The sequence below is a fragment of the Lolium perenne genome, chromosome 4 (assembly GCF_019359855.2).
Source record: "Lolium perenne isolate Kyuss_39 chromosome 4, Kyuss_2.0, whole genome shotgun sequence".
Taxonomy (NCBI): Eukaryota; Viridiplantae; Streptophyta; class Magnoliopsida; order Poales; family Poaceae; genus Lolium; species Lolium perenne.
In genome coordinates, this window is record NC_067247.2 from 262,333,896 (window position 1) to 262,359,026 (window position 25,131).

General features: G+C 41.3%; 1 protein-coding gene and 1 long non-coding RNA gene across 2 annotated transcripts; both read right to left on the minus strand.

Annotated features, from left to right (window-relative positions):
* Positions 1–1,209: 1,209 nt before the first annotated feature.
* On the minus strand, positions 1,210–13,759 carry LOC127323214 (nuclear cap-binding protein subunit 1). The gene is given in 20 exon segments (XM_051351387.2): positions 1,210–1,492; positions 1,494–1,568; positions 1,966–2,077; positions 2,412–2,593; positions 2,760–3,059; positions 3,199–3,699; positions 4,998–5,136; positions 5,531–5,649; positions 6,565–6,633; positions 7,395–7,479; positions 8,197–8,267; positions 8,449–8,645; positions 8,833–8,899; positions 8,999–9,124; positions 9,730–9,906; positions 10,648–10,710; positions 10,915–10,986; positions 12,070–12,126; positions 12,441–12,500; positions 13,567–13,759. Coding segments are annotated over 20 exon segments (2,610 nt in total). The 5' UTR covers positions 13,654–13,759; the 3' UTR covers positions 1,210–1,441.
* Positions 13,760–21,599: 7,840 nt separating this feature from the next.
* On the minus strand, positions 21,600–24,330 carry LOC127323210 (uncharacterized). The gene is made up of 5 exons (XR_011756779.1): positions 23,516–24,330; positions 22,870–22,994; positions 22,506–22,585; positions 22,199–22,283; positions 21,600–21,923 (listed from the first exon to the last, which is right to left on the minus strand). It is a non-coding gene; the product is annotated as an uncharacterized lncRNA (long non-coding RNA).
* Between the last annotated feature and the right edge of the window lie 801 nt (positions 24,331–25,131).

Consider the following 25,131-nt stretch of genomic DNA (forward strand, 5'->3'; position numbering starts at 1 on the left):
ATCATACAGTACAAGCATAGGTATGTTGGTGTATGTTCTCTCTAGTAGATACCCCATCCCATCCCGTACCGTGGGCTTTTCTGTTCTGGCCAAAAACTAGCCCGAACAGACGCTCCATTTTTGGCCTGCATCTTGTTTCATGATGCAATTAACCCCATCACGCCACACGAAATCCGTATATAACCGGGGTCTACGGTCTGGATGCGACACCTCACATCCATTTCTCCTCTTTCTTCTCCCGCCGCCGCTGCCATCCGCCATCTGATTGTCGGTGCCTCCATCTGCCAAAACTAAATCGATGCCGCCGGTCGCCTCCTCTCATCCCCCCTACCTCCTCCAACCATGGCGCCACCCAATTCGGCGGGTGGCAGCCGCACTAATCCATCCCGCGGTCGTGGCTCCATGCCGGCGAGCGCACATCTCTGGGCAAGCGCGGCGGTGCGCTCTCCCGCCACAACCCGTGCTCCCCCACATGGGTTGGCCTCTCTTGAGTGCACATGATGGCGAGGCGGGGCCACCGTTGGCAGTGAAGCGGTTTCGGGTGTCGGCGTCGCGCCCGCTTCCTCTGCTCACGCCGATCGAGGTCAACTTGAACCTAGACGAGGAGGAGGGCGACACCGCTCGGGAGGTGCACCACCTTGCGATGGCACGACGCAACTCCCTAACTAGGGTCGTCAACGCCGTGTGGGAGAAGGTCAGGCGTGCCCGCGACATCCGAAGGGCAAAGCACGCTTCAATTCGCTCGGAGATGGTGCGTCGCAGCTAAATCATCATCAACTACTCGGACAACGAGTCGGATTTCTCCAACAAGGACACTAACAGTGTGAAGCTCTACCGAGATGCCATTGCCGAAGAAGCCACCACAAGTCTCGGTGATGTAGTGATGAATAGCTTAATTGTAGTTTTTAGCAACATTTAGTTCCTATTTTGCATCTATTAATAAATTATAGCGAATGATCTGTTTCAAATTCTAGCGCCAAAATATAAGAAATCGAATTTAGGATTTGGAATGGGGAATCTGTTCTACCGCTTCAGTTTGTGACTCGTTAAAAAGCAGTTAACCCCATCCACTCTATGCGGTTAGACCGGATGGGTTATCTACCAGAGATGCTCTTAACGTATCAAGTATCAACACTGTACTGTTTCATCAAAGTGATAGTACTACTCCACATAGATAAGCATGACTTTTTCTAGCCAGGAGCAGTTGGGTTGGGGAAAAGGTCAAATCATTTCAGGACAAGTCACTGATAATAATGCATAGATCCACATACAGTACCAGAGAACATAATTACCTAACAACAAAATGTAAAAACAAAACGAGGACATTCTTGTCTAGACATTAGCGAAGTGTTCTGAACATGTCAGAATTAGTGAAGGGTGGTTAAAACTTGTCTTCTCTGTATGATACATGTGATTACAACACTCATTTTGAAGATAAGGGTCATGAATCAAAGGTGAGAGCCGTCGCTAATTGGTCTGCACAAACCGGAGAATGCAGCTTTCCGGATAAGAGGGTGAACACTCCCAACAAAAACCTCCTCATCCAACATGGCAACGTGAGACCAAATCTGCAACATTTAGCATTGTACCTAATCAGTGTATGCCATGGAGCACTACCAAAATCTGAAATTCTTCATCTCATGAACCATAAATAAGTAACAAAAAAGATAGTGTCAGTCTGTTCCGAAATATAAGACGTTTTGGTAGTTCGAATTGAAATCCCTAAACATCTTTATATTTAGTAACAGAGGGAGTACTTCAATACTGCACCTTACCCTGGCTGTTATCACTTGCCAGGCGATCTAAGTGGTGGTTACAAGTTTAAACAGGATTACTGCAATAGTTTTCAACAGAAAATTCACCCAACATGGTATCCATATTAAAGCAAGATAACTTCAATTATTAATGGATTTATAAGCTCAAGGAAGAAATTATTTAGCCAATGGCACCAACAGCGATAATTACCTCAGTTGCATATTGTCGAGAAAATGACTTGAGATGCCCCAATGTGCATAGACCCCACTGCTCAAGCTCTCCGATACTGTACCCAGCCTTCGCATTTTGACCATTCAATTGACTGTCAAAACGTAGAGATTAGTTAGTCCACAGCCCATGAAACATGTACCATCACTGGCTAGTAAATACTGGTCCCTGGCTTATCATTCTACGCAAATAGTAGATGCTAACATCCAGATTAGCAGATTCATCTACAAACTTATATTTGTTGCATTATTTCAAAGACTGAAATCTCCGTGAGCGTTAGCAGAAATTATTCATAACAAGCCCTGAACAATAAACTGGCTGATTCTCCAAAATGCAAATCCGAACTTGCAGAAAGCAGTGATTCTGAAAGAGGTGACGCTAACTAAATAATAAACTCGCCCAAAGTAAAAAAAAAAAAAATCACTGACCTATTGTTATCTGCCCCATTTTCATTGTCTATGTCCATAGTTGCTGCTTCAGGCTCGCCAGCTGGAATAGTTACATTTGGATCTCCAGCACGTAAATTAGGAACATCTCCATCAGCAGAAACAGGTGGGAGACGCTCAGTAAGCACATTAACAAAGCTCTTGAATAGTAACCTAAGCAATTCCTGCAAAACCCATGGCGAGATAATGGGTAAGTTGAAGTGAACGATGCTCAACTCTGCAGAGATAAGCAAGTACCATAGAAAACTGAAAGATCCCAAAATATGCATAACAACATACATGCAAGTGCTCACAAAAATTAAGATAACCAAAGATAAGAGAGTAGCATACTTTGCCTTCTTCAAGCCCCCGAGCAAGGAGAGCCTCCTTTGCTTCTAAGAACTCTTCAGTAGTTACTTCATCTTCCTTTGCTTTGTCAGCAAAAGCTTGAAGCCGTCTTAGCCTGCCTGGTCTTTCAGATGGCACAGGTTGGCCCTCTATGACCTCAAGTACTGATTTAGCTTCCTCCAACTCCTTGATGGCTTTTGCACTAGCCTCTTTAGCAACTTGAATATTTTTCCTGAGTGATTGGATTTCCTTCCGAAGGTCACTGATCCGATTGTATGTTTTACTAACAGCATTCCTGAGAATCTGTTAAAGAGGACATAAATCAGAGAGAATATTATAACACGTATACTGGTTGCTGCATTGGGCAGAAGAAATGCTTCATAGCATTAATAGCATAAGGCAGATAATGTTTTTGTAGATGAATGTGGGGATAACAATGTACCTCCCATGGACGATCGGAAACATGAAATTGATCGACATTAGCAGGAGAGAAGACCCATTTGACAATAGCCAAATTGGAAATTAAACGATAACCCATCATTCTATCAATAGCTATAGCAGTCATCTGGGTACTGTTCTTCCAGTAAGCACTGACTTCATCCATCAACAACAACTGCATTTCCTCATCTGGGCATAGTTTGGAAATTATTTGACCATATCTCTCCAAAATGGTGATAAGATGGGTGAAACTTTTTGAACCGATGTCAAGAAGTGTCTGGCTAACAACACCAACCGCGAATTTGGCACCATTTGCAGGAACTATTTGTTCTTCAACCCACAAAATAATATCACGTGTAGTCTTCTTTCCTCTAACCATGCTAACAAGTTCCTTGGATAGCCTGTGACCATCGGTGCTTTCTTTGCTTTCATCAGTATGATAACTGAAATTAGGCCCAGCTTTTGGTGGTAACAATCCTTCCAGCTCAGCAGCATCCTCAATACTCTGCAAAAGAGACAAAGGCGATATTTGTTCAATTTAATTAACCACTTCCCAGTTGACAGACAATTAAGTAGAAGCATAGAAATCGAAGGGGGACATCCTCTTTTACACCCCTGAAGTTTGCAGTTGTTTGAATAACAACCCGATTTATATTTTGGTATCATTTCAATACCGTTTACTTAATCCCTATGCTTGGTTTATATTGTGATTTCGTTGATGTGGGTGAAGTGGCATTTTCCACATAAGACTGGAGTAAAAATAATGCCACCATGGATGGAGACATTGTTTTAGAAAACAGAGAAGAAGAGGAGCGCCATGGCTGCTAATAGAGCTCTGCTAAAGCGTGCTAGAATGCATGGATGGTGCTGGTATGGAGGTAGGGAAATATCGTGAGGCTAGTAAAAGTGGTTGCATGTGTAGCCATGCTCTTCTGTGAGCAGGTAGGCATACAATGAGTTTAACCAGCGCCAGCGAATCCTGGGTCCAGTAGTGATGAAATTGAGGAGATGCACATGACAGGTTCGTACATCTTAGGGATGTAATGAATATGATGGAGAAACCAATTTTGTGGAAACCATTGAGAGGGTGACAGATTTTGAGAGTGCAATATGAGCGAAGACGATGAGAAGTGCACACCAATTCTGGAGGGAATGGTAGCATGGCTAGTGGTTAGGCAGCATTGTACAGCTACTCCAGACACTGCTCAACAAGTCGTCCCGTCTTAGCCAGCAGCCACCTCCTAGTCACAGACATTGTCACCAATGCTCGCCTGCCACATCTACGAAATGGTGATGCGGCTAGTGGATGGGAAGGGTTGTGCGACAGGAATATGGAGAACGACCGGCAACAAAGGGGAAGTGATTGTCCTCATACTTTGGCACATGGTGTTCAAGACCATAGGTGTGCTACGCTCATTTCCACGGTAGTTGATTCGCTGTGGCTTGCCGTGGGGGGTACAGAACAGAGAGTGGGGAAAAGGGGTGAGAGACAAAGACAGGGAGGAGATTGAAGCAGAATAACCAGTGTGATTTCGATTATGTCATTGCACCATTGTCCATGCCAGCAAAACAAGAGTCTAAACCCAGAGTAGGGGAGTAAATTGTACAGAAACTTACGGGGCGGTAAGCTGGACCAAAAAAAAATCAGGGGGTATCCGAACAACTTTAAAAAAAATAGCTGAACCTATTACAGGGGATGTATGACATTTTCAAAACCGAAATAGCCACGTAAAATTCTAATAAAAAGCATGTAATAAATAAGCCTGTCTTACTTAAAGAGATGGCTCATAGTATGTCACCAACCTGCTTGATTTTCTCAAAATAGGACAGCCGAATTTCCCTTTCTAATACTTCTTGGACAAAAACACGTTGTGGAGCCCATTTTGGGAGGCCTTTTACAGAGGCCCACTCCTGCCAAGGCCAAATGAATTGAAAATTTGACCTGCATAAGCAGATAATATGTTGTTACAATTTAGTGACGCAAGGCTACAAATAGTTTTAGTGCTATAGGCGATCAGACTTGTTAGAAAATAAGTTGCATTCTGCAACCAATCACATTACAAACTATGTAGCATCGTATGTAATAGTCCATTAATTTTCTATGTAGCAGCAGAGTGGATGACCATTAGGTTATTGAGCATCAACAGGAAGAGTAAGCAATAGCCAAGCTGCAGTAAGTTCTAATAAACTTAAATTAGGCTAGTAAATAAGCTAAGCAGGAATACTCGTGAAAAAAAAAAACAAGATCCATGGTAATGAGCTTAAATTAGGCTAGTAAATAAGCTAAGCAGGAATACTTAGGAAAAAAAAAACAAGATCCAAGGTGATGAGCTTACAAGTGGTGTGAAAACCATAGGATAAGTCTGGTGCGGCATTCCGTATCCATGTTACTAATTCTGTCAAAAAGAGCATGTACTGCTGCTACCACAACAGATGGAAATGCGGCTGGCAAAGCCTGAAGACAGTTCAAGACAGTTAGACTCTTTCCAGTCAGCCTCAAGAAAGAAAGTTAAATATTCTCTTTATTGGGAAGGGGGGAATAAATCTATCACTGTTAGGCTTCTACAGGATTGCAAATGAACAATGTGTTGTCTATTCTCTAGCTGTTGGACAAATACATCCATAGAATTGCTAACGGTGCGGTGCTGATGTGACAAAGGGTGTCTCAAACTTTTGATGAGTGATAACTAACAAATTATGACAACGACCCTCACAATTCAGGTATCAACTCAACAGGCTAATAAACCTCACAATCAGGTGTTGTACGTTGGAGGAAAATAGAATGCAAGAAAAAACAATAGATGCGAAAGTGCAACATGCATTCCACACATGACAAGTCCAGAACTTGTTTAAATAGCCACCTAACTGATAGACGGCTCATAATATTTTTTTACTAGGACTCAAAATTTGTTTGCAAGCATACAAAAAAGTTGTTACTTTAAGATAACCTTAGTTCATGGAAGCGTACTCATACAAGTACATCATTAGCTGTAAGGGTGCCACACAATTTCACATCCACATTTGTGTTGACTATATGGTTCAGAGATATAGAGCACATTTACATAACACACTTTCACTGTTTCAGAAAGAAAGCACTATAATATCATAACTGAGTTCTTTCACAATAGTGCTAATGGTACTTATGGCAGTTACATACCATTATGCAATTACAATTTTTGTCACACCACACACCAAAAGAAATTGCAGACAATTAAACACATTGCAAACTTAGGTCTGCTAGTTTGTTCATTAACACAGACATAATCTTAAATCTCACATTACGTACTAGTCTCTGTCTTGGCACATTGATTCAAAACTGTAGCACACGAAATACTAGCTAACCAGTCTCAAAGCATTAAAGAAGAACTACCTTGCAAAGGTCAATGATAACCAGCGTATAGTATATTGGCCTGAAAGGTGGATTCGGCAGCAGTAGAAGCTGCAAAATGTCATATAAGTCATAAGAAAAGATTCATCATCATTTGACAAGTACACGCACTATAATGGCATGCTACTGATCAAGACACTGTTTCTAAGGAATCTTGGAATTTACTAAACAGAAAACAGGCTGAAAAACTACAATTTGGACTTATTATAACCAAAATTTAGTAGACCCCAGAAATACTAAAACTTGATTTACAAATATTGTGTCTAATTGCCCCCCAGAATGTTATATCAATATGAAGACACCAATGACAAACTGGCAAATATTCACACAAAAAATGGTCGAAAAACTCAAGAGTTTAACTTCAGTACCTATATAAAAAAGTCGAGAATATATCCTCAGCAAATCTTGTGAACATAGGTGAGCTTATGCATATTGATCAGTTGAGTGTAATTTTTCAAACCTTAGTTAAACTTTCATGTAACTTAATCAACTAAAACTTCAGAGTTCAATATGTGAATATCGCTACGAGCTAATCCAGAATGAGCTCAGAACACACAGGCACTAAGTTTTCTTCAGCAAGTCCTTTGGAATTGATTAAGTAAAACTCGACCCATGCACCCAGAAAAGCAAGGCTAACCGCTAACACCGCCCATCTCATAACCTAAATGATCCCCGTATCAGAAATTGGATGCAAGAACATAAAATATTCATTTCTACAACAACTAATATAATAAAGTTCAGTTAACAAGAAAGCAGGCATGTAGAAACTAGTAATAGTATGAACACTTGATACAAAGATGGTTCAGAAATACCTGTGAAAATATGGTCTCGGCCATCAGGTATTCGTACCGAAAAGGCACAGGAAGGCTGACCAGATAAAACGCACATTCTTTGCGACTGTCTTCCAAAGAAAAATACAACCAAGATAAAATTAGTAAGAAAGCTGAAATAATACGGTTCAGTATGAAAATATTAACAGAAAACATAGCGAATATTCCAAGGGTGAGAAAGGCAAATGTTGTCAACCCTAAACGTTGCATTTATAAACTGATATTCTAGCATGCTAGCAGCAAAGTTAAATTGTCACACACGAGTTAGGCTCGTGTCTAATTCCTTCTGGAACCTTTAGCGTGATAACACTGCCTTACACCTGTTTGTTGCCACACTTGTGGCAAACGATTTGCTCAACACAACAACTGTGATTTGCCACACTGTTGCAACAGATTGTGGCAAGGTGTTTTAAGTAACAAAAGGGACATTAGTTCTAGCGGGAAAAAATACTAGCTTAAAACAGAAGCCTTCCACTGCATATTCTGGGGGGTAAGGTTCATATGCTAAAACCCTAGTGCTTACAACAGATGATAGACAAAAGCAGCATGGCCAAGTACAACCAGGTTTTGTAGTGAAGGGAGACAATAAAAGACTCGGTAATTGAAGGAAACACCAATTTGTGTTCACACTAAGAACTGACAAGCAAATCCAGTGAGTAGGTGGTTATCAGCAGTGTCATGCATGAACAGGTAAACAAATATATGTGTGAGTATCCAACAATTGCAGCTATTCCGGAAGTGACAAACACAGAAATAAGACTGAAAAAATAAGATTGTAACTGACCATCCATTGAAGAAAAGAAGCACATCCAATATGTATTCTTCGACAACAAAACGGTCTACAGGTTGCATATTCTGTGAGGAAATGGTAGCTGATTAGGCATGATAAGTACATAAACAGGCGAACTTTGTAACGTAAAAGTAAGTAATGCTTTTCATCTCAGTTTACATACATTACAGAAGATACATCAAGTGAAACACTAAATGTAAGTATGTAACAATGAGCAATGGACTAAAACATGAAGTAGCAATTTACCTCGGCTTTGTTTGTTGGAAATATATGAAGCCTCCGAAGCCTTTGAGGGTACTTAAGATTGGCTTCATGCTTTTCTTGCCCTTTTAATATTTCAGAAACTGACATCGTGAAAATAGGCGGTGGGCAACTAACCGCGGGGAAACGGTGAGACTTTCCAACTACCAACTGAGCTTCAAACGACAAGTGAGGTTTTGGAACTGCGAGGGAGCAATTGAACAGAATGCAAAATAATTAGGCAATAGCATGTTTAAGATTATTACACAATCAGTCCTGAGCTGGACAAAGAAAAGGTTGTCTTGTCATTTAACACTATCGCGTGAAACTCATTAACATACTATATTATTTCAGTAAGAAATGTCTATTTCATATCACGTACTGACATACCACTTTTAACCTTCCATCCGTTACGGGAGAGAGTTTGCATGCGGTCCCATAGATCTTCCATAAAATCCTGCAAGGAATAGAAGTTAAAGACCTGACATAAATATCATAAAAGCAGTTTCAATTGATCAGGACTCATGAGATTAGATAATCAAGAAATCACCAATACCTTTTTATTGGGAGAGTTGCCTTCATCCGTCTCGAAGACCGAGAAAGCAATATCATCAAAATGCCTTCTGATGCTTATGTAAGACTCTATACCAACCAGAACCCTCTCCAATTCATCCGGAACTTGCTGCATGTTATAATTCATCAGTGTATTCTAACATCGATTCATGTCTGCAGGATTTTCTAATACATAATTTAAGCACGAAAATATAATATAGGTGTACAGCTTGCTTATTGTAGCGCTAAATGTCTAAATAAAACTCATGGATGATGTTCACGTTAAGCTGCAAAAACAGACTTTCAAGGTCTGTTTTGCAAATCCCCTTGAGGTTTAGGGACAAAGTACTGGAGCAGTTCATCATGCACGCCTCTACTTACTACAGGGGCAGTGTCCCTATTTCGCTTCTTGGTAGAATAAAATAGACAGCAGCATGATATGGACTGACATTATAAAATAAAGATACCCTTCCAAAGATCTAGAACCAAACAATTGCAGAGACACTAATCTATGCAAAACAGCAGTGGCAGTACAACTCTTAAGAGGCATTCAGATTGAACCACACAATACATACTATTACTTCCAAAAGGGGAGTAAGTCACAGTAACTCAATGAAGGTCGTGAAGGTTCACACTAGCAGAGAATTAGAAGTATGTGTGCTGCTAAATCACTCATATCAGACACCAAAGGTGATAAAAATTAAACAGTAAATCACCGAAGAGTAACATTGTTACCTCGAACAATTCTGAACCACCCCACGGTAGGGAAGCCAAAATACAATAAACATAAAAATCAGCACGAGGTTGCCAAGAAGGATTTCCAGCTTCCTCGTCCAATATTGTTGCAGCAGCTGATAACAGTGTCTCATATGTCTCAACAATGGAATTTGGCAATATAACTTTGCTGCACATCTACAACACGCATATAAAATCCACAGTTACAAGAAGAAGAGGTAATGAACAACACAAATGCTAGAAATTGCTCAATTTAGCAAAGACAAGAAACTTTTCTACCATGAAATGAAGAGGACAAAGAGAAATCAATCCACTCTTTCCTAGAATAGAGTAAGAAACTCAACTCAACAACCAATATGAGATATCAAAGCCTAGCAGACTCCTATCCCCATAATTACATAAGAATTTGAACCCGCTAAGTCCTCTTTTCTACACATTTGCTTACAATCAAGGCACTGTTCTTGTGCCTGCCCAAATGACTACCTTGCTCCTGTGCCTCAGTTTTTGCACTTGCTTCCTGGCAAAATCTTGCGGTTTTCATTCCCACAAACCAGAGAGACCTTATACAACTATTATTGTTCAACTGCCCGCAACCCAACAAAATAATAAGCATTGCTTCAGCATCCGTCCTGATTTTACTGGATTGCCATGTGCACTTCTAGTTTTAGAATTAAAAATGAGATTATATCATGCAATTCCACCATTATGTGTGCGCTCTAGCAAATTCATTTAATACACAAGTTAGTGTAACTGGAAGAACTAAAAGCCTTCAGCACTGAAACTCAATTACTGATGAACATCATATCAATATAACATGTCAGCATGCCAGATATGAAATATTCAAGAATCACAAGTTGGGACACAGCAAGCAAAGGATGATAATAGCAAGAAAAACATAACAAAACTACTGCAACTTACCAGGCCGCAGAGAAATCGCAGCAAGATCCTGACTCTGTCACTGTTTTCATTATGCAAGGCATCCTGAAATCATGACCAGTCATTAAAAAGCTAGGATGATCATAGGTCCTCCAAGCATGATCGATTTGATAGTCCTTATTTGATATTAAGTCCAGTGACATAATAATGCAGGAATACTATCATGATGCACATGTCTCCAGCAGAACAAGGGGGAGAAGCGGTTAATAGATACTGACATGCTCTGTGATGTAAAAAACAAAGACATACCTGTATGTTCGCATGTGTTGTATCCACAATACCCTTGGCAAAATCTTCATTTTCTAAGTTTATCAAACCAATCTGGCATTACAGAAACAAAGCAGAACCATCACAACTGAATTAGTTCAATCAAATAAGAGCAAAGCATACAGCTATATCTTAGTCTTAAAACATATATGGAAAAGATTAACTTAATGTGAGATTTATAAAACTAGGTACAGAAGGTATAGAAGCACTCAAAGAACAGTTCTTTATGGAACATAAATGCCTAAATACAAGAAATTAATTTGCGTCCCATTGCATTAACACGTCAGTTGATCCGAAAATAGGCATAGCCCTCCTCTCATGAAAATATGAACATAAGTACATGCCAACAGAATTTGAAATCATAAAAAGCATTGGCATGCTCGTTTCACTAAACGACCGAATACCATTGTCCAGCATAGCGTATAGAGATCAAGGGGGTCAAGAGATTGACAGTTGATCTCTTTTTGTGTACAACTATCAGGACACAATACATGGTGGACATAATGAAACGGTAACATTTTTCGCATTGACATTCCAGGTTCCCGTAGGAGGTGAGATATAAATGAACAGTCATATATAAGTACTAAGTACAACATAACGCTGAAAATAGTGTCCGTAAACGAAACAGCATCATGCAGGTCATGTGTAAACATGATAATTTGTATAGATACATCCGAATGTGTGACAACTAATACGGAACGGAGAGAGTACAAGATAATGCTGAAAATAGTGTAACAGCATCATGCAGGTCATGTGTAAACATGATAAGACCTAGGGCAACAATATGAGCCAGCACATATGTGAATTTCAAAGCTATCTTACAAAGTTCCGCAGACAGTCATATAGACCAGCATTTTAGATCAGGGTTGTTGTGTCACTGTGGTTTATGAACAGATTGGACGAATGTACAGACGAGTGTTTTGTGATGTCGTAAGTCAAACCAAAAGGACAAATATGCATACTAGATCATTTTTATAATGCTGGCACAAATAATGCTTCCTTCTCCATTTCAGATAATAAGGAATTACAAAGCATGAGGAATAAGCCAAATATGTATTTCTGTAAGGACTTAAACTGATCCACGAGTAACATTAACAAACGAAGAGATTATAGGCTTCATAGTAAATAATTGCATACCAAAACTCCAAAGAAAGGGATCTTGTGAGGTAATTGTTCTGCACACTGAAGGAGAAACTGCTTGGACAAATATGCATTCAGTTAGCACCTCAAATTGTTCAGACACAAGAATGACATCTATCAAAGGCATTAAAGCTATAGGATGCAGCTTGTAAGATGTATTCTCTACATTCTTTTTTCACTTGCTGCTTTAAATGATAGTGACATAAAAACTATCATTCTCTGACAATGTGAACTAAACAATGCTGGAAACAAAACCAATTATGCACTAATGTTTCTCAATTTAACTAAACAGTGTAGCTTACTATTCAAATCCAGATTATAATAGTGAAACAATTGAACAAGCACGAAGTAGAATGTTGGGTACCTACCTCAAAAATAGCATCTTTGGAGTGTTCATATTCACGACAAAGCACATTGTAACAGATTTCCTATGAAGCAAATGTTTTGTCAGAACAGGTGTGGAAGACACATGGTATAATAGATTAAAAAAAAATGTAAGATTCAATTTAGACCATTGCCCATCAGTTCCAACGTGCAACAACTATGATGTTGCAAAAATGTAACAAATAAAGCACAAGAACAATGTGCATATGAACTTGCTCAGCACCATTTAGTAAAATCATTTGACTAAAACTGCATTTTGAAACAAAACAGGACTACGCCTAGGGATGGCAATCTTCATTGTTGCATACAACCATTCAATATTTCACTTGTATAAGAGGGCATATTCAACTACCCTGAGATGATTATAACACAAATGTGGCGTATGGTACGGGTGTGTTGGGTTTGAGCCGAAGCTTGCCCAACAAACAAGGTTTTTGTTAGCCCGTGAATTGGCCAACACTGGCAAGAAAAATAAACTAGAGAAGGAGAAGGGACATTGGCTTGCCAAAAAAAAATTGGCAACCATCCAAACAAAGACCAAACTTTTAGTCATGGCCAGGTAGGGAATAGCTTGGCTCCAATCCCAAACTAACTCGCCACGGATTGGTGTGTTTCCAATTGAATTGCCATGTGACAACAATTGTGCAATACTGCAACCAAACTAGTCATAAGAAACTAGCTCGCAACCCAATTTTCATATGCTAAATGCCAAAAAAAAAGCAGATCAAGCGGCCCTAACGACCAAATCCAACACCCGAGAGCCACGATAATAGATTGGCAGAAAAAGGTAACAGAGGCGAAAGTCTGTGTCGCTAAGTCCAGGCAGAAAATTCTAGGCACACTAGAACAACAGTTATCAGGAAATTAAGAATCGCCCCCATTATGAGTAATTCCACTCCGTGATGTGTTCTTCCTAGGCCCACTCTTCCCCGCTGCCTCCCTGCCAGATTGGCGCACTGGGCGCATTGTCCAGCTAAAAGGCTCCGCGAAGCGGGTACAGCTCCGCAGACCCAATAGCAAGAGCTCGTGAGCCCGTACAGACAAGTGCGACCGGCGCTAGGGTTTGGATGCGGGTTGGAGAAGGGGATGGGGGCGAAGTGGGGGACTTACGATGTGCTCCTTGTGGTCGGCGGAGCCCCCGTACTCGGGGCACCTGTCGCCGATGCGGAGCAGCAGAGTCCTCCAGCCGGCGCTCATGGCGGCGGTGGCGGTGGCGGTGGCGGCGAGCGGGGAGGAGAGAGGAGCAGGCGACTCGGGTCGAGGGTTTTGATTCCGGTCGGTCGGTGGGTGCTCGGGGTTTTGGTAATGGACGCCCGGGTCGGTGTGCGGCTCTGGCTCTGCTCGGACGCTGACTTGTAGGTCCCACATGTGGGTCCCGCTACTGCGAGTTGCTAGGTGACGGCTGAACCAGAGACTGGAACCACGGGCCCACGGATGATCTGGCAAAAAGGACATCTAAAGTCTAATCTAAAGATATATGCTCCCTCCGATGTCTTAGGCTGGTGCCAATGCATCACCCCACTCTCACCCGCCACGTCAGCTTTTTCCCTCACTCTCACCCCACTCTCGTCCTATGGTGCCAGTGCACAGGCTATAGTGCCAGCTCTCACTTCTCTCTCCTCCACATCACTATTTCTTTTTCAGATTAAGTTTATTTCACCACTTCTCTCGCCCGCCTCTCGCCCGCTCTCGCCCGCATCTCGCCCGCCAATCGCCTCTCTCTCGCCCGCCTCTCGCCACCCTCTCGCCCCCAGCGCTCTCGCCCCGCCTCTCGCCCGCTCCCGCCCGCCTCTCGCTTCTATCGCCTAACGCGCGGCGGTGGCGGTAGACGGCGCTACCGCCGGGCGCCCGCGCCACCGCCCCGCGCTGGCCTCTCGCCCCACTCCCGCCCACCTCTCGCCACGATGCCGCCGCTACCGCCCTCACTCACGCCTGCGTTGGCACCAGCCTTGGAGTTATCTAAATTTAGATGTATCTATATACTAAATAGTGTCTACATATATTTAAATTTTGACAAATCTAAGGCATCTATTTATGAACAGAGGTAGTATATAAAAGGTGCACCCCACCACGTTACCACGCAGCTCAGCCTGTTTCGCTCGTCGGATAGAGCCTTTACGTCGCTTCTCCGCCTCCAATAGAGCTAATTTTTTTCCTCTCATAAATACCGTTTTGTGCAAAAGCTAGATGTACACGGGGACTGATGGGTGCTGGGACAAGCGTCTACAAGGCCAGCGTCCTATCGGATATTTTTGCAGGGTAATTTTGAGTTCATAGGATTGGAGTGCCCAAACTCCCATCGCTAGCGGGCGAAAACCTTAGCCGCCCACGATTGGCGAGCTTCATGCCTAACCCTGCGACGTCGTCTTCTTACAATTCCCCGCGCCACCACCCCCTCGCATCCCACATGCCTCTCTCCGCGTCCTGCTAGTGCCACTCTCCTTGGGTCGAGCTACCGTTAACACCATAGCCAGAAACAACTTTGGCCACCATTCGCACTGTCATCACACGTCATGTGGTTGCAGGAGGACCACATGACTGGAAGGTCGCATGTGAGATGCCGCTAGCCCCCACCCTTCTCTTACTCTCCATGCCACTGAGCTAGCGTCGGCGTTGCGCTCCTTTTTTTCCTCCTCATAGGAGGATGGTGGTCAGGAGAAGTGCAGGTCGCCGTTGCATCTAACCTCACACCTCGGCTCCTTGCCGCACTTGGTCGTCTCATAGGGAGATAGAAGAGGTGGTTCAAGGAGGAGGAGGAGGAGGAAGCGGCAGCAGAAGGACAAGGTGGTCTAGAACCTCCATCTCTAGCCTCTCTACATTGACCAACGACGATTGGTCCGGCTCAGACTCCTCCGGACCCATCTCTCCTCCTCTACACCCCTACTAATTCAAGGTACCCACCCCTATATTCCTCTTGATTTACATCCTCCCTTCTCTCTTCCACTTCCCATAGTTTCTCATATTTTTCTCTTCGTATGTTTTTGTATCTATGCATATAAGGTGTTTGAGGATAATCTAAGCAAGTTTCAGGTACAGGTTAATTCATTTTTATGTTATGATGTCTACTCAATTATTCATTTCTTCTAAAACTTACTTGCAATCAACGATGAACTACTTATTTGATATTTGCCTCTGTTTGTTATGTGCATTGCTTTTTTATATGTAGCTATTTCGGTTATGACACTTTCACCTCTCTAACTCGGATCAATGTTGCACTTAGAGTTGTAACAACATATACGAGTTGGGATAAAGGAGGTGGAGAAGACCTTTTAAGTTCATTCAATGGGCCTTACCTACGTTATTTCGCCTTCCAATGCAATGGGGTGCAGGGCATGCTGATGTGCATGTATTGGCAATCTCAAAGCTGAGCTATTTACATGGTTTTATGTGCCCTTTGTTTCTCCCTTTGCAACGATGTACCTTTAGCGGGTCTGAGTTCTTTGGGATGACCGGCCTAAAGCAAGGGTTCATAGTCATTGATTCTCTAAGTGTGCCTTTATGGTTGATTTATACATATCGATTTGACCCTGATTTATTGAATTTCGTGGGAAATTTTGTGAAGCTTAACCTTGGAGAGGGATGCATCAAGTGATTGGTTCTCCCTATGGGTACTTCCAGTCTCACAATGGAGTCAGCAAATTTTATTGAAGTTCATTTTTTGAGAACCTCGAGTAAGTAAGGTGATTAGGCCATCCACCACCGAGAGAAACCATCTAGAATCAAGGTTAAACAAAGTGTGTCATCTTTCTTTTTAGACAGACCGGTCATGTAGTTATGCACATGTTTTAAATGCTGCAACTGTCATTTCAAAATCAATCATATATATTTAGGTCGTCTTATGATTTTACATCATCATCTTCTATCAAGTTAGTGTCCTGCTTTTTCTATACTAGATGGTTGATTCAGGCACATTTTGCATACTCCCTCCGTTCCTATATATAAGCCATATAGTTTTTTGAGAAAAATTCCAGAATATAAAGTTTATTGCGTTGCCCTACTTGTATGGACAATATTTTTGGAGATTTGATTAGGTGTACTTATCTTATGCAAAGTTCCCTATTAGCTCACGGCAATTACTTACGGTTAACCCTAGCCAAACATGGTATATTTTTTCCTAAATATGCGTTTCTTAATTTCCGTGCCAGAAATTATATGGCTTATATTTAGGACCGGAGGGAGTATTTAGTAGTTGATTAATTAGTGGTACATTGTGTATTGATGCTTGCAATTATTTTGTATTGTTGGGTAGTGATGTTTGTAATTTTTTGTGGTTTGAAGCCTTGGATGCTAGTTGAAATAAAATCCTGTCAATGCTAGATAGATCTTTACTATTATATTCCAGTTGGTCGTACGTCATACAACGCGTTTGGTGAAGGAGATTAGAAGCATCTCGTCCATCCAATTACTTTCAACATCTCCGCCTCAACTTACACCGTTCGATCAAAAAAATTATTCTCTTCCTTTCTTTGCTGCCCCTCTGGCTAATTGCCTGATCAAAATAAATTATTGCTTACCTATCCCGGTACTACTACCTATCAAATGTCTTCCTTCTTTTTCTGAACAAACTAGGAAAGTAATTACGGCTAATTTCTGCCTAGGAGGCCACCGCCGCCCCCTCCTGTGCCACCTCCCTGCTGATGCCTAGGAGGCGCTCTCGATCATCGACTTCTCCGACGAAGATGACTTCTTCCTCGACCTAGCCTTGTCTCACTGTCACAACACTCCGATTCACGGCCCCACGCTGCTCCAGGTGAGTGCATTGGGACAGCGGTGCTATCTCCCGTGTCGTTAAGATTTTTTTTGGATCTGACGGAGCATGCTGAGATTTGATTAGTTACTCAGTGGTGCATCGATTTTGAGCACCCTGCTTGCGGTTCTCCGGTGGGGGTTGCGCGGCATATTCTGGATCAAAACCTTTATGGCCACACAACATCTGGACATGAGGGCCGCTCCTGGTCCAACGTCACCGCCGCAAACCGTCTTGGCGTCAGGGTCTGCCAAGCACAGAATTGAGGGAATTGGCGCACCTCCATGCATGTCTCTCCTCCTCCGACAAGTGATGCCTCTAGGAGGTGAGTCCGTGATGATATTGGGACACTATGCAACACTTCTTACTGTGTTTGATTGAACTGAATTTATATGAGATCGGTTGCACACAAGTTTTTTTGTGGAATTGTTCCACTTGGGGATGACAACCCTCTCCTGATTACATTTTCTCGGTTTTGGATTTATTTGGTATGAAACCTAAAGTACCAAGGACTTCAGTAATCATCGTTGTTGTCCTTAGAAAAACATATATACAACCATGAAACTACTGTTTTTCTCACTTTGTTCTTAAGCTGGTTGAGAGAGTCATGCTGAAAACTACTATCATTAGAGGTGCTTTGGAGATGATTAAATAGACTGCAAAAGATGCCCCCAGCGCATGAACTCCACTCATGTCGAGCTAGAGCCCCACAATGACTGTTGTTGGGAATCCACCGCGCTCGACAGGGGAAGTTTACCATGCTCCTGCTGCTGACCCGGACCTGCCCGAGCACGCTGCCCATCCCCTGCATCATCGTGCTGGTCCGGTGGCGCTCCGCCTCTCTCTGGGCATGGGTCCGTTATGATGATGGCAGCAACATCGACGATGAGCACCACAACCATATGCTCATCGCGGGAATCAAGTTGCTCGCCGCCTCCTGGGGAATCCGTTGGCCCCGGCGGAGGGGTACCGGGGTCGACCCACTCCTGTACCTCCGCCACTATTGTGAGTAGATTCTGATTCAGATAAGTTCATCAAATTGATAGCTAGATGATTGCTTTGTGTATTTCCAAATAATTCATTGTTGAAAATTATGCTTTTGGTAGAAACGCATTCACTCGGTAGTGCATGAGTGTCTTGTATAGAATTTTTGTGGCAATTACTCTGTATTTTTTTTGTCTTCACCAAGTTTGAGTGATGGTAATACATGCCCAGCAGTCAGTTCAGGACAAATACAACATTTAAACATTAGTTCGACTGTAGAATTTACTTGGATGGTTTAACTGGATATTTGTTTCTGCTGGTGTTTTTAGACTCGGAATCGGTCTTCAGTAGATGTTGACGCTTTTGCCAACTCATGTGTGCTTCTGTATTCTAATTATCCTCTTTACGTGTTTCATGTTTTGATACATGTAAAGAGATATGGTTATCCATTTGAAACATCCGTAGCAACTTGGTAGTTAGAACATAACTCTTACTTCATGTTTCGAGATTTGAAACTGCAGCTTCGAGGTCATCGACATGGCCTCTGAGCAGGTCGTCCTTGGCAGGGTCATGCAGACGCTGCTCATCTGCTTGCGCCCCACACACGCCAACCGCTCTCGTCAGCACTGCTTCCGTGTCGCGTGGCAGGCCCGCGCCAAGGAGGAGCTCCTGCAGCGCTTCACCAGGCATATCGTGCATGCGATCATCTAATGCGTCTTCAGCCGCCATCCGGACATTGATGCCACTTCGATCACAAATGAGCAGGCGAGTTTTTTTCCTCTGGGTTCTTTGCTGAATTTTGTCTTTTCTCTTTATATATAACTAGATGACCCGTTGCGCTATCGCGCAAATGGCATAATCAAGTCAGAATTTAAACCATAAGTTTTAGCTTATTATAGTATTTAGATTTAGCATGTAGTTTAACTGCTTTAGTATCAGATGCTCGGAGCGGAGCTCTGCCCCTCCCTCTGCGGCCGCCAGCATTGTGGTAAAGGGAGGGCAGCTGGATTGGCTGGCCATCCAGGCTGAGCTCCATTAGCATCCAACGACGTGCTTGGAGAAAATGTCCTTCAACGGCTCCTCCACCCTCCTTTGGCTACTCCCTCTGCCTCCCATTCAATGGCTCCTTTCGTCTCTCATACGTCCTCAATTCCTCATCTTTCTATTCCAACCCCTTAGGCCCACATTAGACGTTGCATCAGAATTTAAACCATAAGTTTTGGCTTATTTTAGCACTGGAGGCTCGGAGTGGAGCTCTGCTCTTCCCGCCGTCGCCGCCACAGTAGTGGTAAAGGGAGGGCATTTGGGTTGGATGGCCATCGAGACTGAGTTATAACAGCATCCGATGTTGTGCGCTTGAGAAAATGTCCTCGACGGCCCTTCCATCCTCCTTTGGCTACTCCCTTTGCTCCGATGCGACGGCTCCTTCCGCCCCTCATATGTCCTCCTCTTCCTTTTCCAACCCCTTGGACACACTCAATCAAATTTTGGTTAATTGTACAACAATTTAAGACATGTATCAATTGATGGTAACCATTATAAATATATTGTGACCATTATAAATATATTCCAGGATCTATGTGGTAAAAATTGTATGAACATTTTGCATATTTTAGCTAAGGTCCAATAACATTGTACAACATTATGTACAGACCAAGTATCCGATCCAAATTTGAATTTATTGCATGAAAACTCCTACTTACAGCACAAATTACTACCAAACGTCTTAGGAGGCATGTGGCAAAATCAGGTTGGAATCTCAACCATATAAGTTTTATCTCAATTTAGTACTCATACAAAGCTTAAATGTATTCATGGTTTTGCTCTTTTTGATAGGTTGACCGATGCCATGCTTGGGCAATAAAAAAGGTTTTAGATAATTGGCCATCCGGTAGAATTTAGTAGCATAATCAACACCTTATTTTCTAAGGTCTTGAAGAAATAGAATATTTTTTGAAAGGAAGAGAACTCTTACATAGAAAATTTTATCGTGTAATGCAGATAACCAATTAATAATAATTATTAGTCCTGGAATCAATGATGGTACGACAACAATAAATTTTCTAATAAAAATATTGATGGCTATTATTTTGAATATCTTCATCATCGAATTAATTGCCATCTAAACATCCTAAAGCAAACTCAAATTAAAATCATCGCATTACACAAACTGTATAATTGCAAAGCACGTCCGCAAAGATAGAAATCAGAGAATTTAATATTCTTATGTGGCCTATCTCTGGGATAGGATCCAGTACTTATTTTAGTACCAATAGCTTAGGAAAATAAAATGTTTAATTCTGAATAATATAGGCATCACATTTAAGAAAGAATAATAGTAATGGGCAAGCCATGATAGCAGCTTCAAGCAAGGACAATGGCAACTTCAAACAAGGACAATAGCAATGAACATTTAAGCAAGGATAATGGGCAATAGCATTGTGCTATAGAAAACAACATTGCAGGAAACAACCTGTTGCACCCCAGCCATATCAAAATCATAAGCTTTATGTTAGAAGTTGCAACGTATTAAGATGTTTACATTGCAAGGATGATGGCTTGACCTATAAACTTATGTGTATTTCATGATGCTGCTGAATGGTGCAAATATTGGATCTCGGTATTTCATGAGAATAGATCTTTAATGTCACCGGTGGCTTAATCAGGCCACACATTTTTTTACCACAAGTATCACATATATTTCAAGTTCTGACTGTAATTGAAGTACATGAAAGGAAATTAAATGTAGATCATAGTACTCTAACAAGTCGGTATACGAACATCTGAAACCAATGCCAAAAAAAAGTGCAGGTTACACGAACTCATTAGAAGTACATATTAAAATGCCAACGAGAACTAAAACGTCTAAGGCCGCCTGGTTCATGTGTAGTCCATGTCTTATTTCAGAGCTAGTTTCTTACCTGAAGGCAAAAGGGAAAAGGTAATTACACATCATTATAATACTAAAGAACATTCCAATAACACAACATTGAGTAGACAATGTCAATGCACTTAAGATTTCTCAAATAAAGAGCTTGTCATGTTAAACTGGATCTGCTCACGAAGAAATAGTAATATCACTACACACAGGAGATTAATTTCAGACCTCTAGAATGCCACAGAACTGGAACACCAGAAATTTGTTCCTTACAGGGATTACATTCCACCAAATGCATACAAGGATTTCAGGAATTCTAGCAGTCTCACTAATTCTTCAAGCGATATGAACCTTAGAAAGAATCATTAACTATATTTATGTAAAATAACAAGCATGAAATACGCAGCAGGATAATTTTCATAGATGATAAGATTTCAGAACCAGAAGAAGTTCAAACAAAGACTGACAGTGAACCAAAAGGTGTTTAAACAACATCAGATATTACGTAAATCATCTCTCAATCAATTACGTAAATCATCCAAGTTAAGTTTAGAACATACCATCTGAAACTGAAGCGCATTTAGAACCACAAACCTAAGTACTAAATAAGTAAATTTATGCATATACAAAATTTCTATATTTTTCTATAAATGGACAGGAGTAAAACATGAAATAAGTTACTTTTACTTGAAGTGTCTACTCAGTGTCAATCTTTCTACAAAATTTAATACTACCTCCGACCCATATTGGTTGACTCCACTTCGTCTAGATACACATGCAGCGTCATTTGCGTGTACACTTCGTCGGTCTCCGCATCATCCTCAAAACAAAATCATCAACTCACGTCAGCACCTAGGCCTGAAAACAGACAAGGCAGTTCTTAGATAAGAATGTGTGGCTAGAAGTATTACAAGATGAGTCCAAAACAACAGGTTTTACATCCCAGAAAAAGAAGCTATATTTATCAATTATTATAGATAAGTTAGCTAGCTCATCAACACATAAGGATCAAATGCATATTACATTTTTATGAGGTTCATAGAAATCATCATGTCATAGAATACTCTTAAAACAACTGAATTTTAGCTACTTGCCCAGAAGTAAAGTCATATGTATGTGCTCAAGGTATTTACTAAGAAAATGAAGAGGCTTTAAATTTCCACAATATATACATGCTTTAGCAAACATGCTTACACAGCACCAAAGTACCCTTCCTCACTGGCACGATCAGCAATATGATAACCATTAGAAAACCGAGTGCTGCCATTAGAATCCATAGAAAGCGATAGGTACGGTTGTGCAAAACTTTGGTCTATTCGACGGACCAGATCATGTAGATTGTTGAATCCAACTACAAACATTTAGGTACGGTACCAGATACATTACAATTTAACCAATACTGGCACGTATTATACTTCCAACTGAAAAATATGTGCCAACCTGAGAAGACTACAAAGCTGATCAGAAGTGCTTGATCTTGCATACCCAAATGTATGGACTTCTCCAGATTGTAGAAATCCCTATCAAGATCATAGATATTCAGAATTATTTATCCGATGATGAGTGCCAGAAGACTCAAAGCAACACACAAACATTAAACCGACAACCTTGTTTACAAAATTTAGAGCATAACATGTCCACGTCTAAAAGAAAAATCGCATTTATCTAGCAAGCATATGCTAGTGTAGTTGGACTATAAAAAGGAAGCCAGGTGTAGGCATGAATAAAGATCTTAACCCGTGAGAAGAGGAGCATTTTCACAAGGATAAAGAGCTCAAGAGGAAAAAAAAAGTAAGGAACTCACAAACGCCAATACACTCTGTGCTGCTGTGCGGCATCCTCTGACGGCGAGGGGAGAAGAGGCAGATGCTGAGGCTAGGCAACTGTTGACCTGGTGCTGAAGCCACTCTCCATGCGAATTCATAGAATCTGCAGACCAGCCAGTAGGTCTCACACTGACTCAGCTTCTAATCTAACATCTCTATACACCAAAACCGAAGATATGCAGGAGAAGTCCAATTAAACATATCTCACCTCAAAAAGTAATGGGCAATATCATATTAACCAGGTAAACCATGGAGAAGGGTGGCAAAGCATGCAAATTGATATTATTATGGTCTGATGTACCCACCAAGCCAGATACTGACAAAAAATTAGTATGGTGAAAAATTGCAGTTATGAAAATGGGGGGTTTATGGTCTTAAAAGAATTCCGTTAAAATGATTTGCTTTCATATATAATTCTCCGGAACTTAGACACAATAGCTGCAATGTGTTGTTAGTCTATATTAGACTATATTTTTTTAAGTAACCTTTCACAGATTCAAAAAATACCATGGCATGAATGATACAGGAACTAACATACATAGTCTACACAATCAATCAGTCTAAACACACCAAAGTTAAAGCAGGAAGGGATGGGAAATGACACAGCCCATGTGAGCTAATTACCTGGCTGGAAGCAATTGCAGAATGCCAGGTGAATAATTCTCAGGACCAATATATGAGAATCAAACTTCAAGAGTTTCCCAAATCAAATCACCAGAACCAGGATGGACAGTATACCTGTACAAAATCCAGACTCCAGGCTAGACTGCATATCAATTGCTACAACCTGAATATGAAGAGAGAGGAAAATGACAAAGCTGCAAAGAACAATCTACATAGATACCTACAGAGAACACAACAAAAGATTCAAATCAGTGTGAATAGATAATTAACAATGGCATGATAAAATATATCTACATAAGGGACTATAATTAGTAGGATTTACATAATTTGGAAAACAAGAAGGAAGTGAAATCCCGCGAAAAATTGAGCAAAGAACATAAGTAACTACACGCAGTCTGCTTCATTTGCTGTTGCTGCTCACTCGACAATCGACACCCCTTGTGGCTAAAGGAAGTTGGACCAAGAGCAAGGGACAAAGACAATAGTCACCAAGAGTCGTGAGGCATCCACGTTGATGCTCAGCCCTTCGCCACTTCCCATCCATAATGACTCTACCATGGAAGGTTGGCATGGACTCCCATCCATAATGATTCTACCATGGAAGGCTGGCATGGACAGTGAGCAAGGGGATAGCAGTAAAATGGTGAGCCAACGGATGTCGTTGCAGCATGGCCGGTGAACATCACGCTGGTGCCGGCGGTGGAAGACGGAAAGAAGCAAGGGACGGTGGTGATGAAGCTTCCTCCAGACATTGAAAACACCGAATGGAATTGTGAAACTGCACGGACCGTCAAACCAACTCAGACCACACCATCATATCACCACAGAAAGTTTATGCTACCATTAAAACAGGGTGATATCCAACTCGTATGAATCCGCGGCTGGAAAGTAACAACGGACAGCCAAGGAAGGGTTCCATCCCCCTTTGGTCAACTTTATCATACTCGGCAGTCAGCATATGATTCATTATGTAAATAAATAGATTACCCATTTAAAACAAGCTAAGTCAAGTTTGAATTATTTTCTGCTACCAAGATTACATAGAGGTAGCTATCAATGCAAATTTAGCGGGGTTAGAAACCACTCACTGCATCGTAGTGTAAGGAGAAAGTGTATTACATATATGTATAATGTTCTTATATGTACATCGTAGCGGGGTTAGAAACCACTCACTACCAAGATTACACGACGACTCTAAGGAGAAAGTGCATTACTTATACTTAGCCAATCATAGTGTATTAGTATCAAATTATAAAACTGAACCAAAATTTAGATAGAATATTGTTTATATAATTGAAAAGTAGCTTCAAAATATAGCTTTTATTTTCCTCTCATATATGTACAATGTTCTTATAGAATATGTATCTCTCATTGGAGTAAAAGAAGTTTCTAAATAAAACGATCTGACACCTTATCTCTTGGAGGCATCCAAACAAACATGAACGAAAAACGCATGGGTCCAGTGGACCTTGGCTCTGACAGAAACAATTATGATTTTTTTCATGTGACTGGAGGATACTGTAAAGGATTAATAGATGATATTATATCTGATCCAACTAACCAGATAACTAAGCATACCAAAGGGATTCAGCGGTATTCACAGCGTCAGAAACATC